General features: G+C 35.3%; 1 protein-coding gene across 1 annotated transcript in view; it reads left to right on the top strand.

The window, feature by feature from the left end:
• The window catches only part of LOC131079463 (uncharacterized), a 28,595-nt gene extending 14,987 nt beyond the window's left edge, over positions 1–13,608 (top strand). The window contains exons 2-4 of the mRNA XM_058017427.2: positions 1,171–1,317; positions 1,573–1,653; positions 12,793–13,608. Coding sequence (XP_057873410.2) covers positions 1,171–1,317; positions 1,573–1,653; positions 12,793–13,251 — 687 coding nt within the window. The 3' untranslated portion in view covers positions 13,252–13,608. The remainder of the gene's footprint in view (positions 1–1,170; positions 1,318–1,572; positions 1,654–12,792) is intronic.
• Positions 13,609–13,920: the final 312 nt, after the last annotated feature.

Raw genomic sequence — 13,920 nt, forward strand, 5'->3', positions numbered from 1 at the left:
ATCAGGTCTGCACTTCTGATTATTGATTAAAAATGCCCCTTCAAATGGAGTTCTATTCTCCCTTTTATACCTCAGGTTTGAGGGAGTCACAACTTTTTATTTCATGCCTTTTGATCATTCATTAAACTTAACTAAACTTTAATTATTTTAATCTTATTCTTTATATTTTAATTTTAATTTTATTTTTATTATTTAATATTTTAATTTTATCATTAGTATTTATTATTAATTCCTATTTCAAAATGAGGACATTACAAATTGGCAATAAAATGCTTTAAGAGATTAATATCTTCATATATTTGTGACCTTGCCATCTTAATCTGACAACAAGGAGTCCCCTCTTTCTGCTAGTTATTGAATTTTCAGATTTTTTATTTTTCTTTGAGAAGTGCTCTAATACATAGTTGATTTTGAAGTAAACTGGAACATAGTCATTTTTGAGGATTTGATTACCATTTTCCTATTTACAAGCTTCTGTTAGAACTAGAAGTGTTTGCTGAAATGGGCCAAATAGATAGATGGTGAAGATCCTATTCCAAAACTAATGGTATTACAGAACAGATACACAACTCATATATTGACAGTTACAAACATTTTACACAGGCTCTTCAATTATGGTTGATTTGATTGCAAGACATTTGTTCTAGTCCAGTGAGCACATGTGGTTGGTCCTTTATTGCATATCCACAAATTTTAGATGGCATCTGTAGAGTTCACTCTTGTACCTGCTGGATCTGCTTTGCTTAATGCCAAATCTGTGCCTCCATTCAAACCAATTTAGTGCAAAACCAGTAAATCACCAATTAGGAAAGGTGGTGGCTTTAAAATTCTCATCTTTAAAATTGGTTTGGTTATGGAAACATATGTGATAATCAGTTTTCTTTCATAATATATTGTTGATATTACAGGTATAACCAAACAATAGACATAAGTACATAGTCTTGAAGGCTTTAAATTTGAGGTTAATAAGTTAAAAACTTAGCATGTCTGTTAGAGGGTGCAAGCACGCCAGGACTGATTTAACTAAATGTTGATATAATCTTTGAAAGAATACGAGCAGGGTTATTATTTGCAAGGAATAGTGTGTTATATGCTCTACTCGCTCAGAATATTGGGTTTTTGTTTTTTAATTTGCTTCTATTTTGTGGTAATAGTTACTGTTCTCTGTAGGGGCTAGCAATGGTAATGCACAAACAAGGTGAAGATGCTGCCATGGGAGAAATGCTGGAGGAACGTTTACAGAGAGCACTAAATAAGCAGCTAGATAAGGAAGCATATAACGTTAAGTTACTGTTAGCACATGCTTACATTTTGCAGGTATACATCTAAGGGTCATCTTTTACCTACTGGCTACTTGACTGAGTTGTTTGAGTAGATATGTACATTTGTGCTTGCAAAGTGGCGTTGGGTGTGTTTGCATTTATAAACACACCTTTGCAAATACATTGTCATTTTTAAGTAGAAAGTGTCACTAATAAAACAAACCTCCTTTTTCTTTGGTTTTGATGAGCTGTCATGATCATCATATCATTTTGAAAAGAAAGCAGGGAGCTGATCTTTTTTGATATGCAGGACAATCTGGAAGAGGCTCTGAAGCAGTATCAGCACTTGGTTGATGAAAAACCTAGAGATTTTCGACCTTACCTTTGTCAGGTTTGTATCCTAAATGTTACTTAAATTCTTAACATTGGAAGTAGGACTTTCATAAATCTAATAAATCTTCCAAGTTTTATTGTAAAGGTAGCCTTATTTACAATTAAATAAGAAATTAGCTTTGACATTTTATGATAACACTTATAGGTATGGAATCTGGCAACATAACATATACGATAGGATTTTGCAGGCAGGACCCAGAGTTGATAATATTCTATTATTGTGTATACATTAGAAAATTAGCAGCAGGTCTAATTGTATATATTGGATAGTTTTGAACTTACGTCTTAAATTTTAATTCTAATTTTTAAGAAGTTTTGCACATGGAAAAGGCTCCAATTCAAATTTCAAAAACTCATTCATGCTCACAGTGCTTCAGTTGCATATCTAGCTTGATATAACCAGAGTTAAAAGTTAAAAACAATTTAGATGGTGCAAAAATCCATTTTAGATTTTTACTTACATGGCAATGGCATGGCAAACTGAAAGTTTAAATGAAATTCAATGTCACGGGTTTAAAATGAGAAATACATAAAAAAACCATGGCAAATTAAAAGATATTAAAATATTCGTAAAAACATGTGGAAAAAGCTGCAAATGTTTATTTCATGCTAAATGGTGTTTAGAAAGTGAAACAAAAGTCCAAACTTCAATTACAAGACATAAATAAAATTTAGTGCTGCCAATTATTCAGGAATTCTTTTTAAGTATAATTTTTCTATCCTAGGGTATATTGTCATAGACTTAATCACTCATACAAAACACAATTGGAGAATACAAGATATAAATAACCTACGAGGCCGTCATGACTAGATATGTGAAGTAGAAGTTAATGCCCTTGTGTATACAACCTTTTGCTCCAAAGGAGCGCAATCATGACCCTTCATATAATCTCATTCAAGATATCTAAATAGTTTTCCCTAACTGAAGGCTTCTCATCAGTCGCAAACTATTCTGAATTAGGAACAATCTCATCTAGATCAATTGGCTGATCATCTTTGATAGTATTAATGCTAGATGCAAAAGTTCTCAACCTTCTAGTAGCTTAAGGACAAGAAGATTATTGAAAGTCATAATTGGGAAGCTGATCATTGGCAATGTTTACCCACCATCGCGTTGATGTTAGATGTGAAACATACCACAAAAATTACCACAATCTTTTTTCTTGTTAAATCTTGTAGATAGAACTTGTTAATGTTTCATTCATCTGCTTCCTTAGTTATATATCCATATGAGACAGACATTCGTCCATACAGGACAAACATCATACCATACGGTTCAGTCATCTGTCCACATGGTACAAGGTTTCATCTCTCTATTCAAGATGGACATATGTTCTGACTAGAATCTTAGATTCATAAAGAGACAATCTAGGTTTTGAGTCACTCACAATAAACTCAGCTGGGAAACATGTAGAGCAAAAAGGATTCGGGGGGATGGAAAAGCTTATACTCACTGCAAAATAGATGTAGAAGAGCTGAACTACGAGAATGGAAAACTAAGAAAACTCTTGTCATGACCCCGATTTTGTTTTAATAAATTAGACTAATAAAACAAAACCATACACATCCTGAGGTGATAATGTATATGCCAACTTGACAAAGTATTATTTAATATTTCTTTTAAATCAACTGTTTGAAAGGTAAATTCGATTAATTGTGTCATAAACAGGTATTAGTAGTGGCAGACCAGATCTGATGCATGTCAGACCTGTCTGCCTTTGCAACAATTAAATAGATTACTAATATATGCAGCGATTACCATTAAGATTGAACAAATAATTTACAAGGAAGAAGTAGGAAGAGCAGCAAAAGGGTCTGGCTCTCAGGCTTCAGTAAAGTTGGTTTATAGACTGTAAACGGAATACAGCCAGAAACAGAAGTACGAGAGCATAACAAAAAGGATAACATAGTAAACTACATTTATGAGTAAATTCAATTTAAATAGAGGAATCAGAATATCATCAAGCAATCACTCAGACCAAAGGATTGAAAGAGGGAGTAAGAGAAGATTTGATATTGATAATAAATTATTGAGGCATACAGCAGTTCGACCATATACTGTAATTTTGGGTTCCAAACTAAGCTGTAGTTGACAATAGTGTCCCTCTATTGTATTTACTATGCACCAAAATTGTGATTCCAGGCCAGAGTATAAGAGGGTCCCGTTTGGGGACATTACACATACAAAAGCTAATATAATAACTGAAGATTGGGCAAGCTTGGGCATTTAATAAAAAGGGACCTTACAACTCTTTTTAGGCTTCTTGTGGTTCTAGTGGTATTATACGGATGTGAGGTATGGGGCAGCAGCACTTCAACAAGGAAATGGAGACAGAGAGATTACAATAACATTTAATTACAAATAGCCTCAAGATTAAATCATCTATCCCATACGAGATTGTACTAGTGAAAGCGAGGGCCTTTCCTATTGAGGCATCAGCTATGTTTCGGTTGCTAAATTGTTTAAGAAGATTAGAAAACATGGAGATACATTGCTGGCCAAAAATGGCAGCAGGAGAGAAACTAGATAGAAGGAAGAGCACTTGGATGAAACAAAACATTAAATGGATGATCAAGTGGGATGTTAACATGAAAGGTTGCCCAAATAACAATGGGGAAATAATAAAGTATGTGCAAGAAAAATTCAAAGAAAATATGTGGACAGGTCAAATAGGGAGGAAAAAAGAATACTATATCCAACATTTCAATCTTACACATGATGACCATACACAAAAAGAACTACATAGGAATGGAAATAAAATGGAAAGCAAAAATGTTAATTGCTCAAATAAGAACCAACTCACATCAACTTAGATGCGAAACAGAAAGATGGATGATAGAAAATGTAGATATTGCACTCAAAGGGTGGAGGAGATTTCGTAATCAAGTTGCAAGTGTAATGTCCCCACTTTGAAATACAATTTAATGATATATATATATATATATATATATATATATATATATATATATATATATATATATATATATTCATTAAGACAACATGGAAACGATATACCTGTAAATAAATAATCGTAAATATTGATCATAACATGGAAACGATATACCTGTTGTGACCTAATCACACATCACCCCATCCCAGATAGGGACCCCCTACCTTTTAGGCTCTTTTGGTTGTTTGTTTTTTGTTTTTTGGGTTCTTTTGGTGGCAGTCTCGTTAGTCTCTCGGTTTTGTGAGTGTTTAGGGGTCAATTTGATCAAGTCTGCTTTTCGTTTGAGTAAATTTGATGAAGTCTAGGGCGTGTTTTGTCAATTTTAGGGTTTCTTCCTTTAGTCCTAGATTTTAGGGGTTTTTGTTAGGGTTTTGGAAAAACTAAACATACAACTGGAATCAGGACCCTTCAAGGAACCTCCCAGTAAAATTTGAGCAAATTCTGAGCACTTACTATTTTTAGTAAGTTTCACTGCCTCTTGGATTGGTCTAATTTTGCCAAAAAATCAAACTTACTATTTTTATTAAGTGCTTTCTTGACCCATCTTGTCCAAACCCTAACATTTTGAAACACTTACTATTTGGGAAAATCTATTTTGGCAGGTTCATCCCTGAAGACGCTGAAGATTGAATGTTTCTGAAGATCATTTCTAATTCCGGAAGAGTCAAAGAGCAGACAAGTTGGATAAAAAATGGTTGTCTGGCATCCATTCCAGAAGTGGAAGGCGAGAAAATGTTCTGAGTCTAGAAAAACATCAACTCTCCTAAGATGGCATTTCATTCCGGATAGGATCAAATTGGTCAAGTGGGAAAATGAGCGAAAATTGAAAATTGCTTGGTTAGATGGAATCCACGCCCAAATTTGGAGAAGGGCGTCAATTCATGATGCTCATGGAAGAGTGAGAAGATGTAAAAATCCATCACCAAGGCAAAATTCCGCCCATGTTGTGCTAAGGGTGTCAAATCAAGAGGAGCAAGGACAATGTTCAAAACGAAGAAATCCTCGACACATGCAAAAATCCGCCCAAGTTAGCTCCAGGGCGCCAAACCTAGCATATTGTGGAAAAGTTCCAAAGCGTGAAAATCCTCCACCAAGGCAATCTAGCACCTAGTTAGGAGGTTGGGCAGCAAAATTGAAGTGTCATGGAGGAAGGATAAAAATGTTGAATTCCTCCTCCATGGTGAAAATGCCGCCCTACCCCCCATGAAGGTGCCAAAGTCAGCAAGTCATGGAGAATTCAAAATGCAATGAAATTCCCTCTCCAATGCAAAATTCCGCCCTAGGAAGTCAAAGGGCGCCAAAACTACTCTGTCATGGAATTCATAAAAAGGTCAAAATTCCTTCCTCCTAGCAAAATGCCGCCCTACTCCCCATGAAGGCGCCAAAGTCAAGAGGTCATGGAGGAATGCAAAATCATTGAATTCCTTGGCCAATGCAAAAATCCACCCCAAGCCAAGGGAGGGCGCTAAAGTTGATACGCCTTGGAGAATGCTTAAACTCATGAATTCCTCCTCCATGGAGAATTTGCGCCCAAGGGTTCATTAAGGCGCCAAAACACACAAGGCGTGGAAGATGGAGAAAATTCAAGATTCTAGGGAATGGAGGGATCAAGGCCTTGGTTAATGAAAGGGATATCAGAATGATTAAGGCATGGAAATGATGAATTCCACCATTCAAAATGAATTCCATGCTCAAGCCGAAAAACTGAGGAAATTGTCGAAGGCATGAAAATTCAAGGGGTCAAGGAGGAATGGAAAAGCGGAAATCCCTTCAAGAAAAATTTTGAAATTTCCATTTTAAGATACCAAATCTTATCAGAATCCGATTTTTTTTACAAATTTGGAATCATGGGAGAATTCTCTCCCTCTTGGACTTGAAACCCTAATTTGTGGAAAATTTCTAAAAAATAGGAGATGGTGAAAATTGATGGAAAATCTCCTCTAGAGCAAGGAAAGTTCGAGAAACTTCAAGAAAATTCTTCATGGATCAAATTCTTCTCTTGAAGTTTTCTCGCCAGTGGCAGCCGAGTCAACGCACGCTGAATTAATGAAGCATCTCTTTGCATGTAGCCGTCACATTTATGGCATATGGTAGATTCCTTCTGCATGCAGCCGTCACGTTCAGGAGATGATGGTGCATTTATGGAATCATGGGTGATTTTTGCATGAGGTACATTATTGCACATGGGCACTTTTTGAATGTAATGGTTAATTAATGCTTTATGGGTGCCATTTTTGGCAGGATTGTAACCAATTGTATATGGGCTTTATGGGGTATTTATTGCTGATTCCCACCTTGTTGCATCATGTGTGGGGAATCTTCTAGGGTAAACCCTAATTAGGGTTTGCATGTTATCATGGCTTGAGGCCTATATAAAAGGGTGACCCCCCTCATTTGTAAGGGAGGAGAGATTATTATCTGAGATTGTTGCATCAGGATTGTTGAAGTAGCCAACTTAATACATTGTTCGATTTTGATGGTGTATTCTTGTTTTATTTTAGCAATCTGCATGGTCTTGCTCTCTTCATAGATTAGATTTGCTTTCATGTTGTTAGAAGAACTGTATTTGATAGGATTACTTGTTGTAGAGTTCGAGCTCATACTTTTGGTGTGCAACTGATTGTTGCATACTGTGCAAAGTTAGCCTGAGCCCTTTGTTATGTGTGTATGCTTAACTTCGATTATCAGTGGAGATTGTTCAATTTGATGGTCTACATTGGTGATCTGAAAAACCTCTACACACCCTTTGAAGATTGCACCGCCTTCGCGTAGTTGTGCTCTGTTGGCGAAGCAAAGCGTGGTTTGATTTTGCATGAGTGATCCCGTCTCTTGTTCTTAGGATCAGATTAGACTCAGCATAGTTCTCTCTACCCTATTCTCATTTACTTTCAGCATATTTCGAAAATCCAAAAATCCAAAAAATAGGGCTTTCATTGCAAATCATTCACATAGAAATCCTTGAACTTGCATGAGTTTGTTATCCTCTTCAATTGAATATGTAAGGCCCCTTGGGTTAACAAAAAACCCATCAATCAACTGAGTCACGTCCACGCACTGAAGGAACCTCGAAGTTAGCCGTTTGAACTTTTTGTGCAATCTTAGCATACGGACTAATTTTGATCAAGAGAGAGTAAGGTGATCATTGGTAACTTTATTCTGTGTTTGACGCTGTCATAAAAAACACGTCAACAATACCCAGCGATGGTCAACCATGTAATAATGCCGTAGTTTATAATGATATCGGCTAAGGCAAGGGTACATGTTGATTAATACAATGCCAACTAATGATCAACATTCCTTAACAGTATTGTCAATTATAAAAGACTAATCGATTTTATACAGCGATTCTAATACGGACTTAATCGGTGATTATGTGAAAGTTACCACTAATCGATTGAAGGCTAAGGATCAGATATCGATTATAAGGATAGCGATTAGGGAAGTCTAAACTGATAATAATATTTGTCATAATATGATGCGGAGGCAATGATAAATAGACGTGTCCTTTGGAATACAACTCTTCAAATAATGACTGCTTGAAGAGATATTGATAGAGGATTGTAAGTCTCTTCAAGGGTAAGATTATTATTGGGACTGTATATTCACAGCACTCAGGGAGCCCTTTGGTCAGCCAAGTAAGAGGGAGGGATATCATCTGCCCCACAACAAGGTGAAGTACGCACTATAACAGGGTATAAAGGTCAATTGGTCATAGCTATTTGAATAAGAGCTAGTCCTCATATGTTCATTGCATGATCATATAGAAACATCAATTATTTCATTCCTATTAAAGATAATCATTAAATCGGATTCCATTGACAGTAATTCAGATCAGACTGTTGCACTGTTACTAATTTCATTACTTCTATAAAAACATACATATGTAACCAAGCATCAAAACCGTTACTAAGGTAGAATTGCTTGCTTAAGCAAATTGAAGTTGACTTCATAGTGTTGGTTGAAAGCTATAGTTACTCTTTTGAAGAAAAATTCTTAGTATCACCAAAAGGGGACATTACACACAGTAGAAGATCCAAAATGCAGAAGGAAAAGGAGGTTTAGTGGTCACAGGGTTTTGCTTGGGCTTTGCGCTTCCTTTGCTAGCTCTCTTTGGGTCCCATAAGCTATTTGGCCTTGTGGATGTTATTAAAAACATACATGCACATTCTCAATAGACTACACTTTCTTATTGCAAGTCCATTGATGTCGCTGTCTAATTGGAGAATGTAAATTTATATCAATAAATAGCTCGAGTCTTGCCTCTGAATTCAGCTTAAAGCCTCGAGGAGTCAAATTCCATCCAGAAAGTCTTTTGAATACACGATAAATATTATTTATCGTAAATTCTTCTTAGATGTTTACTTTAAAGTTTAATTGAGTATATAAGGTGCCCTTTTTGAAATGGGATTTAATAATAAAATATAACTAAAATTTACTTAAGTTCAATGAATTGTCAAAAGGCATTAAATGAAGAGTTGTGACTCCCTCAAACACGAGATATAAAAGGGAGGTCATTTCATTGGAGAAGGACCTTCATCAATCAATTAATAATCAATCAAAGAAGGAAGCAATCATGCATTTATAAATAAATAATTATTTTCAAAAGATAGCAACTAAGAATGAATAGTTGTGACTCTTCCAAGGTTAAAAATCACAAAAGCTTGTGATTCCTCCAATTTTAAGATATAAAAAGGAGATAAAATCATTTGGAAAGGCACCAATTCAGATCATAACAATTCAGAGTAGAAATTCAGAATGACATTTAGCAATAAAGTAATATAAGAGATTTGGAAAATAATTTATTATTCTCAAAAGGCAGGAATGGAGGGTGGTGACTCTTTCCAATAAAATATAAAGGATAGATCATTCCAAGGATTCAATCATCACTCTATCATTGCAGAATTCATTCAGTCATCACTCACCAATACATCAAATAAGCAGTCATTAAATCATCATCACTCATGAATCTATCAAAGGAAATCATTCAATTATTCATCATTTAACAATTGGGAATAAATGAATCAAGGCAGAAATTCATTGAGTAATAATTAGAAAACAGATCATCAAATTATCAATGAAGAATTGAAAGAATTCAGCAATCAATTGAAGAATAAATTCAGAATATACGATCAGAGCAGCAGTTAATATATTTTTGAAATCAAGTTATTGCAGCTATTCTTTTCTCAATGTATTTTTGAAATTAAGTTATTGCGCCCATTTAAGAATTCCTTGAGAAAGAGTGGCTTGAATTTGTGAAGTGTCTTGCAAATAGGAAGGACAACTAGCCTTCCGCATTGAAGAGAGATGAAAGGACATCCTGCCTTCATGCTCTTATCAGGTTGGACAGAGAGGTGGGATAGACAGCCAATCTCCCATGCTTTTGAAACAGGAGTTAGAAGGATGGCCAGCCTTCCATTTTCTTGGACTTGATCGAGGAGGACAGTCAGCCTCCAAGGTGAATTGAGGGATGGAATGTTGACCAACCTTCCATGCTCTCCGTAAGTCAAAGATGGCCAGCCCTGGGAATTGCCAGGTTGCAAGCATTTCCAAGAAATTCATGATATGGTTTGCTATGAGGACTATGCTATGATGTGTTGATTCAAATATTAATGATGCTATGACTTATTGATCTAAATATTATGATGTATTTATGTATGGATTTGAATATTATCATAATTTATTGCTACCTTATATAATTTATATATGTTCTTAGTGAAGAAATTTGTTTTGTAGGTCTAAAATTAGGATATATCTCAAGAAAGGGACATTACAAAGTAAATCATCTTTGTGTTATGTTGAGAGAAAAGAATCTTCAAAGTAAGCTGAAAATACAAATTTTATAACATCCCTACACACCTGAAATCTTGGTACTAGGAACCTCTTTCATTCACCAGATTGCCTACGTACCTAATTCAAACTGGGTCAAGGAGTATTGTATATGTAATTCTGGTTTATAATCTATGTTTCATGTAACTATACCAGGAGACACAAATCTTTATAGGGTCCAGATTTCTCATACAGTTTTTCGTTAGATGTCACCAGGTGAAATAGAGATGAAAACCTAACTAAAAAGATCTACCTTTCAAACACACTTTGTGTAATGTCCCCATTTTTGGTCACTTCAGCATCAAAACTAGCTCTAGAGAACTTTATGCCACTTTCTGAAATGAATCTCCGGCTTTTGACAGGTTCTCCAAGATTCTTGGAGAGTGTCCATTTATACTAACTCACTTGGTTGGGTTTGATTTTCATTAGTCATCATCATTATCATTCTTGTGCAGTTAGATTTTGATTCTGATGCTTTTCGACAGTTTCTGCAATTTGGGTGTAATATTGGCTGACTTGATTATTTAACTGAGTTTGCTTTAATCATAATAGCTGTAGCTTAATAGACTAGGGTAGTATGAATCCATTTCCTGCTAGTATTGTTATGACTCGAACAGGAATGAATCACATTTTCAACCAAACTGACACAAACATTATTAGTGTCATTCTTGCTACATGTTGGCATCACATAACCTCAAGTACATTTAATGGACAAAATATTGAAAGATTTCTTCACCGAGCTAGCCATTAATAATGTCCCAATACATTCACCAATAGCACATGTTTAAGCTTTCTACGCTGGTAACATAGCAAACCATGCTTTCAGTGTATGAGGCAGTCAAATTGTACAACTTCAGATTTGTGTACACTTGGCACCCTCCTTTATCATTCATACGCTGTCCTAAGTTAATTGGTGATGGTCATGGATCAGACCACGCCCCATAGCTGCTTCTCCTTTTACTCCCTATATTATGACAATTGTGTATTGTTCCCTGGCATACTGTCACTCCATGCCATGATGCTTTGATTGATGCCTCTAATTGTGGCATAGATGTTGACAGGGCGCAGATCTTGTTGATGTGAACCTCTTATTTATAATTCTTTTGAATCCCAAACCTAGTTCTCTGCATGCTCTCTGGGCTCGAGTAGGTGAAGGGTTGCTGCTGCTCTGGTATTTGACCATGCTCTATTCTATTTTCATTCTCCTCTTTCTTGCTTTCCTTTACATGGTTTAACTACTCTTGGTGAAGATTCCTCCCTTGTATAGTTGATCTTTCTTTTTCTGGACCATGATCCTGTTAAGTTCTTTTGCAAATTAAAAAAAATGTCCGAAAGTTTCCAGCCTAGATGAATGAAGAATGATGTTCAACAAACCACTCATAGACATGTTGCAGAAATTAGAATGCAAAATATACTTGTTCCTAGTGCGTTTCAAACCTTTGCATCAGTGGTGATGAAGTTACATGGGCAACTTATTTGCATATAGAGACAATCTTTAGTCTCCACATTAATGCTTATTTGAATCTGCAGTACTGGAGGTTTTTTCTAGATGGTAATCCTGAAATTTTGCTTCTTTCTCATAAATACGATAATAATAGAAGAATAGAAGAAATAAATATTACTGCTCTTTTAACAATAGAATTTCATCACTCATTTATCCTTATGGATAAATTTCTTAAGGTTTATCTTGACAAATGTATTATACTTCTGGACACAACATGCTAGAACTTTGATTTGACATGGGACTTTTATAAATAGCATTAGCTTAACAAGATTACGGTGATATAAACCTGTAGCTTCTAGCATTAACATGTTTCGAAGCTTACGTTGATATAAACCTATAGCTTATTAGTATTAACATGTTTCGAAGCTTACGTTGATATAAACCTATAGCTTATTAGTATTAACATGTTTCCAATCGTAATCGATCATACACAATTGAATTTCATAAATCTAAACTTACTTAGGTTATGCTTGCACATGGTGGCTACTGTAACTTAAATTACACAATGAAGATATGTATCAATAGATTATTATCAAGCTATAACTAATATTGTGGCAGTGCATTGTACCATTCTAAGGCTAGGCATTTTTTAACACATTTTAATTTTGGGTGGACCATATTAAGTAGGTAATTTGCAATTTTGTTGTCAATTACATTCGGACTTTTTCTTCAAACTTCTTTTTAATAAGCTCTAAGTCACAAGGTGGTAGATAGTATGTTTTGCTAATTAGAGTGTAAGAACTTTGAAAATATTTGCATGGTAATCTGATTTATCTAATTTATAAAACCTTCGATTCTTGTGATTATAATAGTTGCATCGTTGGCTCTATTAAAAATAACTGTGTGAGATTGGCAGGGTATTCTGTACAGTGTCTTAGGTAAGAATGATGAAGCTGAGGAACGGTTTGAAAAATATCGCAAGCTTGTTCCAAAACGTTTTCCAACTTATGACTTTCTAGATAGGGTCATGATAACAGCGAAGACTGAAGGACGTAAGCGTTATGAAGAGAGAAAAAAGGAGGAAGAACTTTTAGCACAAGGGAAAATGCCTATGAGGCCTATGAAAGAACCTAATATAGTTGAGGCTATCCAAGACATGTCAGAAAATGAAAGTAACATAGGTGAAGAAATTCAAAACGTACCAAAATCTGCAAGTAATCAAGTTGAAGACTCTGAAGATTTACCAGTATCTGAGTTTAATAGAGATGGAGACTCTGAAAGTAATATGGATGGAGATTCTGAAGTTTTACCAGAATCTGAAAGGAGCGAGGTTAAAGATATTCAAGATCTAACAGAAGCTGAAAGAAAGGGTTGAGGAATTGTTCATACAGCTGGTGAATTTTAATCACATGCTTGTTGTGAGGCAGTACCTAAATGAAGCAAGGGATTTGTGAAAGATTTGCAACCAATTCAATGGTTGCGTGGTCTTCTTCTATCTGGCATAGAAAGTTTTATGAAGATCATCAATCAAATAATGTATTTCTAAATGTGAAGTCTGTTAAGAAGAGGTCTTCAATGAGAATCAGCAAGAGTTAATTTTTTCGAGGAAACTCATTATATGAAATTCTCTTGGAGATGAACAAGCAGGGAGTTGTAACCATAGTCCTTCATTTGTCTCTGTTCAAAATTTTTGGTTTTAATAAAATATCATTGCTATGCAATCCTTGGATAACTCTTCCCATTTTATTTTGCTTTTACAAATATCTTTCATTTACAGTCATGGTACCAAGGCTTTTTGCTTTACAAGGTGGCTAATTATTGCATAGAAGACACCGCTATGGGCCACTACTACTTTTTTGGAGGTTCTCCACACAATATTGCGTTTGTCCATGCATCCATGCCTATTGGTTGATTGGACCGAGTAATTTTTAATTCAAGTGTTCTACTCCACTGTGGTCTGATTGTCATATTGCGATATTTCATTTCAACTTACACTGGGTTACAGAACCGGCACTTTATCCATAACCAATGCCTTTTTTATAGT

Source organism: Cryptomeria japonica, chromosome 8 (assembly GCF_030272615.1).
Source record: "Cryptomeria japonica chromosome 8, Sugi_1.0, whole genome shotgun sequence".
Taxonomy (NCBI): Eukaryota; Viridiplantae; Streptophyta; class Pinopsida; order Cupressales; family Cupressaceae; genus Cryptomeria; species Cryptomeria japonica.